The 21,948-nt window shown below is 31.9% G+C and overlaps 1 protein-coding gene across 3 annotated transcripts in view; it reads right to left on the minus strand.

Annotated features, from left to right (window-relative positions):
• LOC127852273 (cubilin-like) overlaps positions 1-21,948 on the minus strand; it is a 104,159-nt gene that overhangs the window by 23,627 nt on the left and 58,584 nt on the right. For all 3 annotated transcript variants that reach the window (XM_052386166.1, XM_052386167.1, XM_052386165.1), the window contains exon 2: positions 368-449. In XM_052386166.1, the coding sequence (XP_052242126.1) occupies positions 368-446 (79 nt within the window). In that variant the 5' untranslated portion in view covers positions 447-449. The remainder of the gene's footprint in view (positions 1-367; positions 450-21,948) is intronic.

Genomic DNA, 21,948 nt, shown 5'->3' on the forward strand with positions numbered 1-21,948 from the left:
TCAGCATGTTATTCAAACTTTCTTGTCATTTGTAATACGTCTTGTGATTGGTTAATAGCCAATATGGCATTCAATGAATGAATGAATAACACGCTTGAAACTTGGTTGTGTACTTTGCAGAACAGATCGTAGTTCCCATTAATTACAATATTCGCATGTTATTCAACAATATCGTGTGAATAACAAGACATGGATAAGTCGTTAACGCTGAATTTGTTTATTGTTGATAGTTTATTTCGCCCATATTATGAATGTGTTTGCATAGGTACTGGGCATTTTAATGCCTTAAATAAAATAATGCGTATAAAAGTTTAGGAATTTCTCGCCTTTTTATCGATGTAATCTTAATTTTTGTAAACAGTCATACCTCTATCTGTGTTGATGGAAGTGAAAAACGACAATGACGTCACCATCCATACCAGCAGCCGACATACACCAGGGGGCATCTTCTGCAAGAAACAGAAATAGAAATAATGTCAAAGTGATGAGATTGGTTGACACGCTACATGTACCTAGTTATTTTGTACTTGCAAAGCCATTAGTTACGTGGGCATTATGGTTTGCATACACGGCTGTTTGTCCGTTGTAATATGACTTGTTTTCTTTCGACAAGTATAATTCTGGATTATATTCAGCTCATACCCTATACATCCCAAGCGACTATGATAACCATCATACAATGAACACACTGGATATGGTTTACACTGCACATAAATAATCTGAAAAGGATGATTTATGGTGATGTGTATGTTTTTAAACGCATTATATAAATCAAAATGTTCTGCTATATAGAGTTTAAATAAAACTAAATTCGTTTATTTCCGACTGTTATTAATTGGCCAACACGATAATGGAATCTGAATAAATATATGAAACAAACATGAATGCAAACACGATTTGTAATATGTTTCTACTGTAGAATATTTTATTTAAGAAACATGTTAAGTGTTATGTGTTAAATGGCACGCATATCCATGACTTCAAGGGATTCATGATGTGTAGAAAGATGCTACGTGCTGACTTGTTACCATGATAGAACACACTCAAGTGCCAAGTGCCACGGATTCATAGTCCATCAAAAACAATCTTGACACTTTTACACAAATCCATTTCGAAAATCATACAAATAAATGTATATTATATTCCAAATAAACTAAGTACCAGACATTATTTTAATGTGATTAGATTGATAAAGTACCTTTGTAAACTAATTGAAGAACGAACGTTGATGGTCTAGAAAACAATTTCGTTACCCATGGTTAGACCATAATAAAACAATTATCAATCACAGTCAATATATACCACTCTCAAGGACCAGTTTTACACATTTGAAAACCATATATTGACCATGTTTTTGAGAAAACATGACAATTCAAAGGTTTCCATTTCACAGGAAATTTACGGTAAAAAAGTATGATGGTTATTGATTCATACAAGGAACTTAAACGTATTTTTTTCAGCACTATTTTAATCTTCAATCGTTTAATTTGTTCATTGAAAGAAGTTATAGCTTGATGGCTCAGATCTTTCGCAAACATGATTGCAGTTAAATACATGTCATGCATCAGCCTGTTTTATATCACACCTCTATTAAATGTTTATTACAGTGATTTCATTAATTTACCGGCGCCAGTTGTAATGACTTTTCCTTAACTTAATATCTGAATGAACGTTTTACAATTGTTATAAATTGAATGTCTAAAATTTACAAGATAATTCAGACGTTTAAATCGAGAAAGCAATAAGAACACGAATTATATTGCGCCGTGATATTGCCTGGGAGTTAATTTCTGACGAGATATGCAATTGCGCCAGAATTCATGTTAAAGTAATTATTGTAAAACAAGATTATTTTGCAGTAGAAATGAAAACTACATTTTTTTAAATTTGTTTTCTTTTTAACTTGTGCAATATCTGCAATTCGTATTTGTTAAAAATTCATATAATGCATAAAATGTACAAATAAAATAAGTTAAATATGACATACACTTAAACATTTAAAATTGATTGTGAAGTTTGAAATACGTTTGTTATATCCCATTGCTTATTGGATTTCACTGTTAATATATATCGTTTTACATTTTTGTTAAGTCTATGAGAGACGTAATACAAATACCAAAAACAACATGTAGTTGTATAGTTATAAGACTTGATAATCAAATACGTATAACACTGGAGCACCAGTCGTGTTCTTGGAACACAAACTGAACGTCCAGGAAAATCATGGTCTCCTAAACCATGCTCAAAATCTCGTTATACGCAGCCGAAAATCGATTTGCTGAGGAATTCACGACGTCCACGGTAATAAAGGGCATTCGTGGACATACGTCTAAATAAATATTGGTAGGACAATTGATGTTTGCAAATTACTCTTTACTTCTTTTCGTGCATTAGTTCCTTTCTCTGTAGAAGTTATTCGTGTATTTAATATGTATTTCATAGCAGATTTACTGAACATCGAATGAAGCCAAATAGCAACAAAATAAATTAAAATTACTATACTTACGATAATAGCAGAAATATAACATGAAAGCGTTTCAAATATGATGTTCACATCATAAAAACGTTGTTAATTAAAGTGAATATAAATATATTTGTGATAAACGTAATATATTTATTTATACGAAAAGAGACGTATACAATGTCGTTTATAAATATAAAATAATTAAATACAATATATTCTTCTATATTATACAAATTATAACGAAAATCAAACTAAGACACGAATACATGTATATAACATCGCAAATAGTTGCAGTACTTTCCAGGCCTACATGACGGAACTGACCAGAAATATCGGTCAATCTGTCGCAGGAATTAGCTAACACAGCGTTCCTGAGCTTCCAATTTACCAATTTGTCAATACAAGTGTATCCACATCTCGCTACAGGCCATACAAATGGATAATGCTGCCTGCTTGATATACTCTATTGAGTTCTCCTTCATTTGAAGACCAAGCAACTTGAGACGACATACTCGCCAACAACATTTCTAATTTGCAGTGAGAGTTGTGGAAACAATATGTTGTATGGGAATCCAATAATAAAAGCTCTTTTAATAAAATCGTTAATGATTCGTCAACAGTTCAGGTTGACGAAACAATACATAATTAAAGCAATAGCACACTAGGCTCTTGAGCAGTGGTGATTGAATTTTCAATGCAAAACAAATTACATACAGTAAAGAGTTATTTAAACGTAACAAAGAACACAATGTAATTACGTAACCTTAAACCTAATTTTACGTTTTGGTTTCCTAAAATTAAAATGCCTTTATAAGCAGCGAATCTAATGTGATGAATTCCATTATCATTAAACCAAAATATGTATAGAGCATTCATTAATATAAAAAAAATCACATTATACGACATACTTATTTTAATTCACAATATGCTGATCGACTTTAAAGTACAATGTTCGCAATCCAATAATAAATTCCATAGAAAATATGTTTGGGTAATTTATTAATTTTTGTCTTCATGCAACCGAAATTGATTTCTCATGGTTTGGAGATTAACAAGTCAATCACTATTGAACAGTGTCTAGGTTGTAGCTAGTTTACTGTAACCTACTGTCGGCGGACTGGTTTTGAAGAATTATGTAACGATCTAACATAAATTAAAAACACTTCAGTGTATACACTTTTTTGCTCAAATCTGATGTTCATTTATAACATACATCAAACTACGCAATGTACAAAACGTATTGTCCAAATTCTGCATCACTTAAAGCTGATCAATGAGAAACATTAATTAACCAATGATGCACCTTTAAATAAAAACAAGGTTCAAGTAGCGTGTCTAATAGTATCCACCAAGTACAGGTTGAATAAAATTTGAAGGGTATTTATATTTTGCAACCATGTATTGTTTTTCGATGAGTCAAACAAACAATACGCATTGTGAAATGCTAAGAAACGTCAGGTTATCAAAAGTTCGCTAGTCTTTTTAACGATACAGTTTTGTGTCCAAATCGCAGCGTAAAAATACAGGTAAAGGAAAAACGTACATGTGCACAATTTAATTAACAAATCATTTTTATAAATGTTTCTCAGGATAAAACAAAATAGTTAAGGTTCCGAAACAGATATGCCTGCATGAGAATAATGTCAATTTTATTTTGTGTCAGATAAATTTCCTTAAGTTTATTTAGGGTCTAGGGTCCGATATGTTTTCTCAATGGCGGCCGAACAAAAACCGGGAGAAACGTGACTGACAAATAAGCCACCATGCTTTATTTTAGGAGAAAAACTGAAATCTACATTTTTATTTAACGCAGTGCTACTGTTTTATCATACTTTTCATGTGTATTATAAGATCATTGTATCGATCCATTTGTGCAAAATTGTAAAAACATTAATTTGATTTCATTTTGTAGTAAAAGAAATAAAACTTCCCATAGTAATGTATACCTTTAGTAGCTATTTCATTCATCGTTATTATATATTTATGTCGGTGAACGATGTTATTTTTTATATAGATTTTGTTTAGGCAATGTTATTACAGTGTCATTGTATCTTATTTATATACGTGTATTTATTTATTATACACCATACCAATCATTTGAATTGACACGCGGTTTTCTAACAAAGTCTGTTTATTGCACGTAAAATGTTTTGGTGTTGCTTTTTAAAATGTCGTGGCTAACCAAAACATTTATGGTTCTGTAATTAACGACTACGAAATGACAGCTAGATCTTGTATGGATTACAACTATTTCCGCTCTTTAATTAACAGGCTACACGCATCTTACGGGTTATTACCGACTACATTTCAGAGAAATACCATCCACACGTAGCTTCGATTACAGGTGTGTTTTATGTGCTTACCATGATCTACATGTGAATAAAGGATAGATAATATTCCAAACCCAGAATGTGATTGATATAGTAACATCAAGAATGCGGTTCAAACATAACTGCATCATTGAATTTCTTTTCACAATTACACATGTAAGCAATTATATGTGTTCGATTAAAATTAACTCATTTTTCGACAAGGCAATTGAAAAGACAAGACCTTTGTTCTATCAACCTTATTTTTAACGACTAACGTAGTATTGAATGCGAGTATTGGCTTACGTAAAAGTTATACATAAGTATTACCTATACTGATTTAGGTCATATTTGACAAATTATATATTATTAAAACAGGTCTCACTAGTTATAGCAGAGATCAACAGTGGCAGTTTCGTTCGTGCACGCTGAGTGCCCACAGAATTCCTGATTATGCAAAGCACTGTTTTAATATCAAAATGTGTAAGCAAATGAGTAGGTTTTAAATGGTAGCCATATGATATACCAATGAAAAAGATTTTTCTTAATTCGAAAAAATTGCTTTGCAATGAATAATTTAATCCAACAATTATATTCCATTTTATTAACATGGCTTTGTTACGAGTAATAACTATAAAGGTTTTGTAACTCAACTTGTAATTTTAAATGTTACATTACGAGAAACATATGTAAAGAACAAATTTGTAAATAATCTCTCATTTTCTTTTATGATGAACTGAAGGTCGAAACACATCAATTATATCGGTTCTGTTTTGCACTGGCATATCTTTTATTATTTGCAAATACTAAGGACAATATTTCTTTTGAATATGGATTATCATTTTGCCCACATACTTTTTCATTTAAAGATAATGTTTACATGTTTTATTACCTTCATTTTTCTAAAGTGTATATTGAACAGCAAGCAGAATGAAGTAAGTGATTGGGATATCGAAATTGTTATGAAAAATGAAGATTTGCAGTCATTTGCCCCTTTGCCTTTAAATTGTGAAGCTCTTGACGACCTGAAATGGAGAAACTAGGCTACAATCTGACAGCAATCATAACCACATCTTTGCATTACCTTCTGGTTCAGCTATTATGTGTTGATACATTTTCTCCACAAATCAATTGGTGGCAATTATGCGCGGTTCAAAGGTTCAACAACAGGATTGTCGTAGTTACTGCGAATGTCTGTATCGTTTCACAAAAAGCGTATCGAAGAGGAACTTTTAAAATCTAATCATAGTATATATTTTACAACGAGTAAGATCCCATAACTCAGAATAGTAGCAACATGACAAGAAATTCGAAGATTTTTTTCAAATGGATTTTATTTGAAGTTTTAGTGTTATATAACCATGGTTCAATATCTATCGATCCACGATTTATTTAAAAGCACATCATTTCGTGTTTTGTTTAAAAAAAACATTTCTTCTGTATATTAATATCAATTTAAAATTCGTTTCATTTTTCATGTTGAACAGTTGACGGTCATTCCATGAACTCTTAAACGTATAGTTGTAAACGTGCCCACCGGTTTATGTGTAGAAGTCATTGTGTTATATAAAACAGCGCTATCGACCTAAACATGCGTTGTATCATACGCATAATATCTAGAATACAACTTTAACTTAACACATTCAATGAGAAACATGAAATGGGGTAGTATATTCACAATAATAGCTATCGATTCCTTTGAAACAAAAACAACAACAGACGATGGTATCCTATAAGATTTGGCGTTGGCACAATGAATGTTAATATAACCAGTAAGCAGTGTAGAATGTAGCATGTAATATCAATAACACCGAACCATCTTTTGAAGACCATTATCGTCATCATTTTCCTTTGCAATAAAAATCCGTAAATACAAAACTATAGCAGAATCAATTTTTGCACTATGAAATAAAATGATAATGATAATGATCAATCGACAAGCAAGAAGATTAAAGTCTTAATTTGTTGAATGCTAGAACCATCAGTTGCGTCACGTACGAAAAGAACTATATAGTTACATTACACTCAGACGTGATCGTTGTAAAAGATCACAGTGCTAGTAAAGAAATAATGCTCACTTGCCTTAAATAAAGGACCTAGTAATTGTTTATAATAATAATTCAATACTACTCCAGCAGCTGGAGTTTCACTTCTTTATATTGAAACATGTGTATCCCTAATGTAAAATTCACATACAAATGCGAACCATTACGACGACTGTTTTCATAATACAAGAAGCTCCTGGGTGAAAATACAGGATAGATCGCCGAGTCTAGTTAGGTCAAGAACCTAGGAACATCGCCGAAACATATAAGATTTGACCCCGCTATACAACCCAGAAATCAGTCAAGCACCATCAACGAGGTTATGCAACAGATACGTTATAGTGTACCGGACTCTCGACATAGCACTTTCTCTTTTAATCAGCAGTAGCTGTAATTCCCCCCTGCTCTGTTCACAGCCTCAGATTCCGAATGACCTGTGCTGCGCGAAATAAACACATTTTACTCTAAGTAGCACATAGCGGACTATTCATTCATAAATACTCTTTTGCGACACGTACAATCCAAGCATTGTTTACCTTATTTTTCTACACATTATCCGTGCAAAATTATTCAACGTTAAATGATATTTATATTATGTGTCAATTTCTCAATGAATTTAGTTATAGAGCTGAAACATCTAGCATACATGATTAAACCATTATGTTCGGTGACAAGAAGTTAAGCTCAAACGAATTTAAAAACACGGTATTGACCTTATACAAATAAGATTACTAAAATAAACGATCAATCGGGAACACATTTCCTAAATACACATCACATTTTCAGCTTAGCTTTGTTCTTGTATGTGGATTGTCTTCGAGTTGTTAATGATTTCCTTAGTTCCCCATAGTGGACCGAAAAAAATATGAAAAGGGCAAGGTTTTCAGGAAGCAAATTAGTAATAAATGCCAGTCGAAAGTGTGTTTTTGACCATATAACTAATCATATTCTTGGATGAATGCCTTTGAAGCGGCATATATAACCCACACACACTATCGCAAAATACTTTTATATTTTAACCTCTATTTAAACAGTAAATATCGTTAGTTGTCAATATAATTTTAGCTATACAAACACACAAAAAAACGGAATTTCTGGCATACTTAAATTAAATGATTTTCAAACAATATTTTAACTGATATCAAGTTAATTGTATACACACGTTTGTGATCTGATTGCGCTTACATTATTAATAATCATATATCAACTCTGCAAAAGTGAAACTTCAGCTGCACCATCAGTAGAAAAACGTCATCATACACTCGGTCCTTTATTTCTTGCAAGCTTAGGCTTACCGAATATATTAGATGTCACCACAAATTAAACAGTCCTATGTAACAATCAGTATATTCGACTCAAAAGATGATTTCCCGCCAATTATGTTTCGCTTATCAGTTTACTTGATTGATCTCAGGTCAATTCAATATATGTTGTTTTCTTTGCTGAAAAAGTAGTGTATAAGAACAAATAAGAACAAATAATCTCTCATGATGTAGTTTTTGAAGTGTTATCCTTTGTTGTATAAGCTGTACAAACATTGCTAGGAATTCATTTGATATTTTATCCAAAGTTAGAAAATGAAAAGGTCACAGCCGTTTTTAAAGGTGAAAGGAACAATTTTCACTCTTGACAGATTTCCAATTAAATTATATAGCTCTTCGAAGGGATTATAAACATTAAGACTGATTTCTGGACATTAACATTTACTAGTAAGGTATACTGTTTCAGTATTGTTTATTTGGATGTGCATGCATCAATATACTCTCATACTTGCGTTCACATTTGAAGCGCTTTTTTAAGAGCAGATCTGTATTAAATGTTTACCTTGATTAAATTTTTTAAACATTTTATTGCAATATTAACAAGTGAAGAAACTGTTAAGATTATCAATTCAAAACTCGTATTCGGTTGCCTCGAATCGTATTAGAAAAAATGAAAATACAGTAGAGGTTTTACGTTAAAAAGTTAATAAGTATTAAACAATCCTAAGTTACGCTTACGTTTAATTGCAACCATCCACCACATCCAGACTTTTTTCTTCGTCTGTCTGCAGTCAGTGTTAAAGTTGGATAATCATCTGTCAAAATTAGCGTCCTAATTAGAAGTCTACTTGATGGTTTTATATCGTACGGGTGTTTTATTGCTATCCCAACATAATATATCACATTAATTTAACTGAACCTTTATTACATCAGCGTAAACCTGCAAACCGAATCAGAATTAATTTTCCTCCGAAGGAAAATTTGTGTTTTTTTATATAGAAATCATTCTTAAAATTTATATCAGACGCGTTAAAATTAAGAGCTATAAAAGCTTAATTTTATACGAGCCATCAAATTACATTACTTGAACTGTTCTAGCTTACATATGAAACTAATTTTTCTAGCGACACCACAATTTGATCTCCTGAAAACGAAAGAACTACAAAAAACACTAGTTGCATTACTTCTACATCTGATTCATTAACGTGCCGCTTATTAAGATGGGAAAATGTCACTAACTGAGATAGCCATCACACTTAGAAAATCATTCCTTATAAATTATGTTTCACACAATAGGTTAAATTATATAGACTTGTTGTATAATAAACATCATTTAACAATGTATTTTGTCACTATGAATGTTGTTCATTACAGTTTCATATGAATAAATAATTTAAATAATACACTGCATATACACCAAACATATATACATGTATCTTCCATCTACTTATTGTAATAATTTCGAGTCAATCACTGTCAAACTCAACGCGAGAATTTACTAGTGGATGATAACAAAACATGTTCCTGGAAATGCATGTTTCTTAAGCTTAATTTCTATTTTAGATATATGCTCATGTGTTTGAACGTGTATGCCACAATTGGGTATGTAATCAGTTTTAAAATACATTCTCATTTACGTCCATAATTAATATGTATAAAAGTATGTCTATTATTACACGTACGCTGTTGCATTCTAGACAACACATTTGACGACAACGAAGACGAATCCGATTACCTATACGTAATAATCTACTGTTTGCTTTTGGTAGATAATTAAGATTCATATATATGTTAGTATGAGGATATAGTTTGGTAAATCCGAAGACAGATTAGAACTGCTAACGTTCGTAATTATTGACTTCATTTCTTGACCTTGAGATGAACTATGATGCTACGCCTAGCAAACATGTATTTTACTTAGCCCATGTGATCTCTGCGAAAGAAAGCACATTGTTGAAGACATTCAAACAAAAAGAAAGACTGGTCAAATTGTACACTAGAACATGATATGGCCGCTCAATTACGAATCGTTGTCATATAGTTTCATTAGATCCATACACAGCACCTGATAATAAAATCTGGTTATGCTAAAAGTGTAACCATGTTCATATTAATATCAATCAGATTTGCAACTATTGTCAATCGTCTATGAAACGATGAAAATCAGTTCTTAAATACATGGTGTTGATCTCGTTAATGTTTTAATGACAAATTATTAAAATTGTTTATATTGAATTTATAATTTGGTGCTTAAACGCTGCGAATAACAGAAACAATTCAACTGTATGTTTAAATTATACAGTCTAAATTTAAGTTATATTAATTTTATCGACACAAGACTGCAAACAATTGTTCGCATGCAAATTCAAAATAATATGTGTTTAATATATGGCGCCGACTTTAAGACTCATATTTTTCATATTTAAAGTAGTTTGAATATCAACTTGGTCTGCAAACATTGATAGATAATAATAATAATAATAATCGTAATAATAATATTAATAATAATCATAATAATAATAATAATAATAATTATTATTATTATTATTATTAAAAAGGTTTAGTTAATACTTTGTATTACGATATATTCATAAGTAAATCCGTACACTGTAACATTTTTGATACAACTAAACTGTCATTGTTATTATATTATTTAAATATATTGGTTATGTTAAATATGTTTTTCCTTTTATGTTGTATATTGTTGTGATAAGTACCCTTAAAAAGTGTGTTTACATGCTGTTTTTAATCTATTTTGCAAGTTTGTTTCATATTTGTGCTTGTAATAATGCCAAAGCTCACCAAACGTATCTGGAAGTGTCATTAACGACTACGTAATGAGCTCTCGCATTTTACTTCGTATATCTAACTAACGATAATTGTCTAAAACATTACACAGGCATAACTCAGTCGAGGTATCCTCGAATGCAGTTGTGCCGTATGTCCGTACACTGACCTGCATGTTTTCGAGGCTTTTGTTACGAAAAAAGGTGGGAAATGGCCAAAGCTTCACGTGGTTTATTGTTATCGTCCAATGAACCTTTCATCATCTTCGCCAAAGTGGTCTTGTAAGTATATCATTCAAATGTTGATGCACGTTGCAGACGTTTGTTTTCTTCTGACTAGCTGATAGGTCGACTTTCTAGCATTCATTGGTTATATGTGCTCGATGCAAACTGGTTTGTTTATACGCGATTATTAAACAAACCATCAGTATAAAAAAATTAAAGGATGAAATATATATTATGAGCTACATGGTGTTTCAAGTATTGGTAGTCAGTAAAGCATGCCTTTTATAATTAAACTTGGCTTAGCTTAAATACGCATGTTTTCGATCGACTTAATATTCACACGTTTATTTGACATGATAAGAAGGTCTATCGAAGATAAAAAAAATCCAATTTTGAATGACCATCGTGTGTCGTTTCTTTAAACTTCGCCAGTAAATCTTGACATTCCGTAAAATGTATAAACATACTCTGAAGTCTATGATTGTTAAAAGTTGTATTCCTTACAACTCGTGTCTTTAGTTTTTAATCGTTTCCAAATACATAAGTATTCCAAACAGGAATCATCTAACAATGACTATAACTATATGATATATCTCTCTGCTATTACGTTTTCTGAGATCACGAAATAATGATTAAGAAAGACTTAAGTGATAAATGAATAGAGATGTGTAGGTTTGCATTCATTGTAAAATACATTTATTTTTGTATGTAACACTTAACACACTTCGAAGCCATTCTTGTATAATAGACATGACAATAGACATACATGTTACTATCATTCTTCAGGTATTGTATCACTTCAAAACATATTCACCTTTCGTACGCGCACGCTAATTTACTTCATAATCTTTCAAATAATTGACTTAGATTACATGTGCAAATTGGTTCTAGGATAGTATGGTAACTAAAAATCAATATCAAAAACACGCCGTCATGTTCTCGACGTCGGACCTCAAGAAACAAATGTAGATGCTTTATAGATTCCTTCATTCTAGACAGCGACCTGTCTGCTTGCTGTTAATAAATACAGCGAGTGTGTAATCTTTTAGATAGCTTTCATCGAAAAATATACTAGGCAAAAACACATTCTCATCCGACACATGTACGAGGTTTTGCTCGGCAACTGTTGTGATTGATATTTCAAACATAAATGGAACTTTAACTGCAACCACATTCCGTTAAACAACATTACAAGATACGTGTATCACACTGAATATACATGTACACATGTCTTATTGGTCTAACACCATAATCAAGACATAGGTTTTGCATTAACATGACTTTACGCTCGTATCAATATTTCTTGACTAGCATCAGAAACAATTAATGCAGAAATACTTAATGTTCGCTATACCATCGCACCAGTTTCCTCAGTCGAGTTATTCATACCAAGATACTCAAAAAAGAGAGGCATAAACACTTACTTTATCTTATTTATAGGAATTAAATACATGTCTACTTGATATATATGAACAATTCATTGCTCTTTGTCCACAGGTTTTTTTCTGTAAACGAAATCGTTGCGTTGCTTATGAGAATGTTTAAGCTTTTAATATATTTTGCAATTGTGCCTTTAAGTATGCACACTATCATACTATTTTGAATTGTTATTTTATAATACAGAATGAACGAATGAATGAATGCATTAATAAATTAACTAATACATGTGAATGTCATTTATTTTTGCCAATAAGAACACCATAGTTCGAACTGGAAATCTAACATAATTATGCCATGGTAAAGATTTCAGCCGGACGAAAATATTGGACTGGCTAATGTGATTTACAATTAAAATAAAATATCAATTCATTAATTTTATTTCAATGTTTAAATCAGATTCAATTGCAAACATATTTTGAGTGATAAATGGTGCCGTTTAGCATTGCTCTGATGGTGCTTTGATATGCTGCGATGTGATTGAATTAATGACCTTTCATTGCTATTAAACCTCTTCTTATTTGCAATATATGTCAGAAACCATTTCCATTATCCACGATGCGTTAACCAGACTCTGATTGGGTTTAGGGAAAATTGATGTACTATAAATTTGGCACAATAGCGTAACGCAGCATTGCAGAAATTATTCGATCAGTGGTATACCACGGTACCGAAATTACGCGTGAATAACTGAAAGCGGCCAGGATAGCCCACTTGTTAGAACACTCGCCTTCATAGCGGAAGGTCTTTGATACCAGTTACGGACTGGCTGAACTATTTTCAATAATTTTCACAATGTTTTCGTAACAAATGTTTCCAACATGTGACCGTGGCAGGAATATTTATCCACATTACACGCTCTTTTATTCGTCGGGATGAGGCGTACACTAATCCCCTTAACTCCAAATCGATGACGAATTCAAACTTGACATAGAAGAACGTCATGGTACCCAACTTAAGCGGGATTGGAGATAAGCTGATGTCGCGGCCCGATTTGCGCACGCGAAAGAGCAATCATCTTAAAAAGGGGTGGCCAGCGATAAACGACCCGACTTTTCAATAACCGGCAACATTAGAAATTGACAAATCGTTTATCTGCTTTGAAAAATATATAGTATAGTTGTTTTACATACATGCTTTTCCAACGTTTAGGTTGGTTCATTTGGGTTGATAAATGCGCAAATAAAATGGTCAGTAGCGGCTTACAGTCAAAACATGTATATACAACAGATGAAACAAATAATTATTGTGACATTTATATCACTTATGTATGGGCAAAGGTCAGCACTATCGTCCAGTAAATGGTTTAAGAGACACAAAAGACGAACAAAAAGTATTGACTGGTACTACAAGTATGAAACGCAGAAGCAATATTTGTAAATAAGACTGTTAGGCCCAGTATCACTGAGCTGTATCGCTAATTGCAAATAATTCCTTTCATTAGATTTCAAAATGTTTATTGATCAAACACAGTATGCGTTCATTAGTTTTGTAAATAATATCTTCATCAGTGAGGTGTTGCACATGATCAAGTCATAATATGCGCATATAAACAAAGTGTAACCGTCGTATGAACTTTGTTTTTAAATAAAACGTGTATGCCTCAATTTGTGTATTGTGTATTGTTGCACAGTTGATCTCAAACCACACCGTTGACTTGTTGCAAGTGTTGGTTTCCATACAATATACAGTCCAATAAAAAAGGTATGTAATGATTAACCCATTTATGCCTAGCGTCTAAAAAAAGCATCTCATCAGGGTCTGCGCTGTTTGCTCAAAGGATTTTCTGTAAAAAAATATTCTAAACATAAAAAAATAAATAAACTAGACATCCCTTATTTTGAAAATAAATTGATCCAATTTAGAAGGATGGGAGAGTCCACCAGGCATAAATGGGTTAACGCCTTCAGAAAACACTAACGTCACCCATAGTTCCCCAACGCATGCACCAAATCGTGTGAACACCATCGAAATAAATACATTTGCGAACATACGTTTTGCCGCCACAACTTGTCGTGTGTCAGTGCACAAGGAAATGAAAATATCACGATTGTTTTATATTTTTATTACACGCCTTGCTGACCAACAGTTGACAGATGCGCACGAAAATTCCATTGCGTAAAGCTAGAGACACAGTCGCATGATTAAAATTAATTTCATTACTTTAGTACTGCATGCATAAAAGAAAAAGGTGCCACATTTGTTTTGGATTAGTACTTTAATTTCACGTATTATGATGCCGTGAATACTGTGTTAAAGATAGAACATACTTTTTGACATGTCAAACTATTTCTTTCTTCACTCACAGCATTATGCCATCGGTTCAGTTTCGTTCTACAAAGACTTGTGTCAGTTGTTTTGTGATGTATAAGTAATTTAATAACCAAACTCCTAAGAGTGGAACTATTGGTTAGTCCTATGTTATACTCTCTATTCCAGCTGATAATTGCATTCATTACTTTCACACAGCTGCCATGGTAACGCGACATTCTTTCACGAGACGGCGGACACAAAGATAAACAGCCAAATGATGGATATGAAGTAGATTCCACCGATGAAACTGTGGAATAGTGATTGTTAATGGTTATATCCAGGTCTAGGTTGTTATGTTCTTTGCGTAAATTATTTTTAACTAAAGCGTTAAAAAACATATTTATTTTCATATTTATGCACATTTACAGCATTATCTCTCTGCAAATATTTAACTCAATATTTAATAATTTTACATCAGAGATTGAATGCTATGCATTGATCAAATTGTGCGGACAAATAGATTGGTTCATCCGATAAATCGCAATACGACGCCATGACTTGTAATACGTGTCTTTAGAACTTGTAATAATACTCTTCATGAATACTCGTTTTACGTGTACTTGCAATTTTGCAATCCCGAATCATGATTGAACAGACCGTTGACGCACAAGTTTTGTACTCGGGTGATTTCGCGTGATGTTTGAATGACATAAAGAAGAAAATGTCCTTCATTAATGTCTTTCAAACCGCAATAACCATGTTTTGTTACGTATATTTGACACATAAGAAATTCTCGTGAAAATTGATGACACATTTTCTTGACCATGGTCTTGGGAAATCATGATGCTGGCAAAGTAACTAAATTTACGCATCTTTATGTCATTTAACCGGCTTTTACCCCGGTACTGTGCTAACTGCTAGCGTATGGTAAAAAGATTTAATCTCAGTTTCTTAAAAATCAATTTTATATGTGTAGGTTTTTGTATTCCTTTTTTATGGGAGCTCCTATGGGTCATTTAGTTTGCTGCCTTAAGCGAATTATTAGTATTATTTAGTGGTAAAGTTTCCGTTGTATGGGTTTATTGTGTTGTGATTACAATTCTAATGTATGATGATCAATACATCAGGGAATCAAACAGATACGCTGTAACCAGTGTGACTTTTTATTACGAGTAATACGGTTTTAAAAGACATCAAGTTATTTACGTTAAAAACATACATTTCGTTTTTGATGTCGTTTTTTAAAAGCGTAAGAAAATATTGAAATTGTAAATTGAAAATAAATGCTTTTGCGCGAGGTATCTTGCAAAATGGCACTCAATGATTAAATTATTTTGGCTTCTCGTTTACCACTACATTTAATTATAAAGTTCTATACTAATGAGTATTTGTACTTCAAGTTTCGGATTACGAAAATCGTTGTTTGTCTTCTTTGCTGTTTTGCAGACATTAACAACTGAAGAGCAAACGAAGTCTGAATAGAGCACAAGTCCAAGTCTATTCGTGCTACTGAAGACAAAACAAAGACTAAATAGTGCACAAGTCCGACTCTAGTCTTGTTTATATATCCTTTTTTGCAGACATTACTAACTGAAGAGCAAACAAATTATAAATAACGAACAAGTCCACTCTATAGTCTTGTGTATATATATGCAACGTACGTACACGTTCGGGTGATACTTTGTGTAGTTTAATGGAGTTTTGGTCCGCTTCTTAAAGGCGCAAACACATGTTTTACCTTTAAAGGGGCGGTCAACCAGATTGACGAAAAAAGAAAAGTTCAAAAATACCGTATTTTTTACAATTATTAGTTTATATTGATTAAAATATCACGACTGGTATATTACATTACTTGAAAAAAAAAGTTGTTAAGTTTTCATATTTTCAGTATATTCGGTAATACAATTTTACTGAGTATTTCTACCAGGTAACTACCAGTTAATTATAAATAACGCAAGTAGATTTATCACCATCGTCACGTGGTAAACCCAGGAATTCTAATTGCGCATGCGTAGTGAATTGTATATATTTTATATATAACATGAACTTGCGTTATTTATAGTTTGTATATCGTTTTGTCACCTATTTTCGCGATGTATTTTCGATTTCACATCGCGAAACTTTTATTACTTAATATACTTAAAATGAAACCTTAACAACTTTTTCAAGTAATGTAATATACCAGTCGTGATATTTTAATCAATATTTACTTATATATATTTTTTTAAATACGGTATTTTAGAACTTTTCTTTTTCTTGTCAATCTGGTTGACCGCCCCTTCAAACAGCAAATTGTATAATGAAAGTTAAAACATGTGCGATTTACACGTAAATGTTAGTTTATATTAGGATTTACATTATAACTTTTAAATGATAATTAAAATCGTATGGTTTCTACTTCAGTTTAATATTATTATCTTACATCCAGGAACACAATAAGGAATGCAGTTGGATTGCTGCTCTAGACCCACCTCATTTTGACTTCTGTGATTTCTTGTGTCGAATTACTTGCAAGCTCATCGTTTTATTGCTGATTTGATATGTGTGAATGATAGTTCAAATGCTTAAACCAATAAATATGAAGCAATTACTTCTTATTGTATTAAATATCCAAATGCCTTCAAATAGAAATAGTCGGATACTACGAATGGGAAGGCGTCTGACGTAGAATTAATACATGATTGCGATCTAGACAACTCAAACTTGAAATATGATGTAGCCAATCGATAAATAAATCAAATGTCCGAATACATGTAAAGTATTAAAGTGGTTTTTGAGAAAATGGCATGCATGTGCATACAATTCATTATATTTTTTAAGTTTACGTTAATAAATTACAATTGACAATCATACAATAAACTTTTTACCTGATGCGACATTAATATTTTCATGTCAGACGATATTTAACTGAAGCAAATGTGGTGTGCTATAAGATTTAGCGACCAGGTTGGGCGTAGCCTGACTGACTCAGTTGTCATTTGAGCCACCACAAACATTATGTGTTCCGACATTCATTGAACACGTGATTGAGTTTTTGATAATCTTTGAGTGTAAAACACCATATACTGATTAACAAAATATCGAGTTTGAAAGGGTTGGTAAAAACAAAATACGTAAACAGAATCGATCAACAAGTATATTCGTAATCACCGATGTACGTGAGGCAAAATCTTTTGTTAACGATGATTTTTTTCATGAAATGTTTGTACTCTTGATTTCAGAAGAATTTCGCATGTTTTGTCGATCAAGTGTTTCACAGTGTTATGTCTGGTTTTTTGGTAATTACACATCAATTGCAAACACACATTGTCTTTCTGAAGATAAATGTGTTAACAAAAGCTTTTGCTTCATTATTAGCTAGCTAGTTATACAGTCTGTTACGCGTGTATTCGAAACCCGATTCATAACGACTGAGATATGTTACTGTAATTAAAAACAATATTTACTTTCTACATTTTTTATAAATACTCGAATTAAGTTAATAAGTAATTAAAGCAAGGGATTATAATGTTAGTGATTTATAGCAACTATCAATTAAAGTTCTGTGCTACCATCATATTGCAGCTTAAGTAAGAGAAAATTGGCATTATGTCAAACGAATTAATATCTCTTCATTTTAATAATATATTGTTAATTAGACATATGCATTTTTGACGCTGTTGTTTTTTTAAGAAAAGTTTTGATATTTATAATTCGAATTCTTGATACAATAGTGATTTTTTTTTGCAATTTTTTGCTTACATTAACATCAATAATTGATAGTATGATTTACAAAGTATATTATGGATCTCAATAATTCTTAATGAAAACAATTATACCCAAAGCCTTATTACAAACAAAATGTTTGTTTTGGTCTAAATATATACCGTCCATGAATGCCTACACGTTCCTGGTAAAGTTTGACTCACTTTACGATTTAAGAAAACATACCATTTACATCGAACAACAAAATACATACTTGAATAGTGTTTAAAAGAATAGTTTGTGGTACTTTGGGTATGATTTTTTAATGCTATCCATTCCCGTCATTTTATAACTATTAATCCGAAGTTATATACGTTTTAAAAATGTTGGCGAATCAACAACAGACGCTTTGTACAACACAATTCGAAAGGCAGGAAAATGTTTATTTTGGCATAAATATCAATTCAAAACTACGCATCGGGGAAATGCCTTGGTTCTTGACGTAACCCTTTCAAACTCCTTTTTGGAGAGGTGTATTGTCTTCAAGGAATTATTGTATGATATCAATATTTCGATTGTTTGATATGAAATACTGTCAGTTCAATACAGTTCTAAGTATTGGTATCAAGAAATACATAAAGGCACCGCATACTGAATCTTCTCTGAGCTATTGCACAATCTTCTTTCTTGAACGATATCTGCGTATTGCATTTTGAAAATCAGCTTGGGTATATTATCATGACCACAAACAACGTTTAGATGTAAATCTCTCACTTATGTTATCGTAGCATGCAAAAAAATTGTCAGACATGCGACGAAATGCAAAACACTATATTTGGTTTCCTGCTAGGACTTTTTTTCCATTAAAACACCTTTTATTTAGAGGAATATTTGCTTTCAATGTGTAAATTAACGTTATAATGTGAACTGTTCTATATACACTATACTTCAAGTACGTCAAATTGTTCAAAATACAGTCGTTGAGACCACTCTTTCGTTAATTGGTATTTATTTTTAATTAACCTCAGTTCTCGAAGTGTGTTCAATAAGTTGGAAATTTGCAGATTAAACAGGTTGAATGGGTAAATATAATAATCATTAATTTAAAAAAAATGCCACAATGTAAGAAGTTAACTGAAAAACGTTCATGCGTTTTAGTAACAACGATTTGTTTTTAAAAGGAATTTCATTAAAAGAACAGAACCGACATAATCATGTATTTAGACTTTAGCATGTCGAGCTCATCGTCATCTACATACGTATACAAAACAGCATGAATTAAATACAAAATATAATCATTTTGAAGAAAGATCAATTGACAATATGAGTAAACATTATATCGTGTTTTCGTGATAATGTTATTACATAATTTTAAACGTTGTTTAATAATTGCAACACTTATTATATTATTTTGCAACAAAATTTCGCTAGTGAACAAACTGTTTATTTCAAGCTTCATATGTACGATATTACTCGTTTTTTTTATACATTTAAACCTTTAAGTATTTGCAACATAGACAAATACATTTATATGAAGTCATATGATGGGCATATGTGATCGCATAAATCCTACTTTATACTTGAATATTATTTTCATTCGTAGACAAATAAAATTTAGAAATACAGGATTGAGATATACATATAATACCTCAACATTCGTAACACTTACTTGTAGTTAAATATTGTATTAGTAATAGTAATATTATAAGTACCATCCCTTTATTCACCACCTATACGAAAATCGAAACTATAGTTGATCTATAGGGATATGGCTCCTTAGTGAATATTAAAAATCATTTCATTTAGAGGGCAATCTTAATAGTCTAAAAGTAAAATCTCCATCTTTATACACTGGTCAATTTAATTTGGTCATAACCAAGCGTCGACCATCTATGCGAAAAAATATAGATGCTCTAGGTGTATGTATGCGACACAATTACTTTCGTAACAATTATACAATACATTAAATATTTAAAAAACAAATAAAAAACATCTCATAAACATAAATATTCATTAACACTTGGGTGTATGAACACTTTGAGTACTGTGTAAGTCACCGATTTGATGATTTTAAAATGTAGACATTAACGTTTCTCTTAGTTGGAAGTCTTTTTGACAGTATGTTGCCAACTTTTTAAAAGTAGTTTCATTTTCGCTTTGCATTAATAGTACATATTTAAGCATACGCGTATGTGTATAGAAATATATTAAAATATATATTTCCGAATATGGATATATTTGGCGCACTTAAGGACAAAATGAAACTCGTCTTCTATATCATTAAGGTTGCCGAGGGTGCATTTTCTATCTTGTCTAGGCACATTATTATGACGACCGATTTCAATATTTAATTTGTGGGATAATAAATATAATTTTTCCATTGCATTTCTGTATTTTTGATTTTCCAACTGGCTTATAATTATATGCTGCTTTTTCAAATTTAAGTTGTTTTTCTCTATATACATAAAGATACGTTAAGTCTTCTAGTCCTGATCGCCAATTGCTAATATAGATATCTCGAAATCGGACTCTAAGCTCTGGGATGAATGTTTCTATCCTAACAGAGTTCGGATATATCCATATTTCATGTAAACCAGAGGATTTAAGTATCAGACGCACTTGGAAGCCCAGTTTGAACGAGAATTGTTAACATTTATGTTATATAATTGTTCGTTTATAACGGTATTTAAAATACAATTTTCTCGTTAAACAGTGTGTATCTTAAAACAAGTATTAAATCATTCTTATGTATCTTTCGATATATATTGGAAATCTACCAAATTCGCTATATAATGCAAGAGTATTTGTAGAGGGTTTAACATTAAGGACCTATTTACAAAACAGTGTGTGTACTCTTTCTAAAGTTTTACATTGATCTTAACCCCAAGCTTCCGAATAGTAATTTAATACTGATAGGACATATGCGTCACATATGTTAAACATGATATATATTTGTACTTTGTTAATTAATCAAAGACATAAGGCATAAGTGCATATAAAGTTCGCAATCCTCTCCCGTAATTGTGTTCACAGCTAGAGCGAATAACCCGCCGCTGGTAAACACAACAACTTAATAGTTGAAAGAGTTAACCAATTCTACCTCTTGGTTATTATACAACCATTACTTTTGTCGTTTGCACATACCATTCCCCGTTTTTGAAAGATCATTGCTTTAGTTTTTTCGATATTAACTGTGAAATGCCATTTTTGACAATATGAATAAAGACTATTGAGAGAATTTTGCAGACCATCTTTAGATTCCGATACGAGCACTGCGTCGTCATCGAATAGTTTATGGAGGTGCGGTAGTCGAGTGGTAACACACTAGTCTACCATTTTAAAGGTCTTCGGTTAAATTCCGGGCCGGGGCACTGGCAATTTCAGAAATGCTTCAAGTATTTCCCACTCAACTAGAGATGTACTGGTATAAAATCCAGGTAATTCTCGCGTGTATCGGTGCTATACACTGAGCACGTAAAAGAA

This window comes from Dreissena polymorpha, chromosome 12 (assembly GCF_020536995.1).
Source record: "Dreissena polymorpha isolate Duluth1 chromosome 12, UMN_Dpol_1.0, whole genome shotgun sequence".
Classification (NCBI taxonomy): Eukaryota; Metazoa; Mollusca; class Bivalvia; order Myida; family Dreissenidae; genus Dreissena; species Dreissena polymorpha.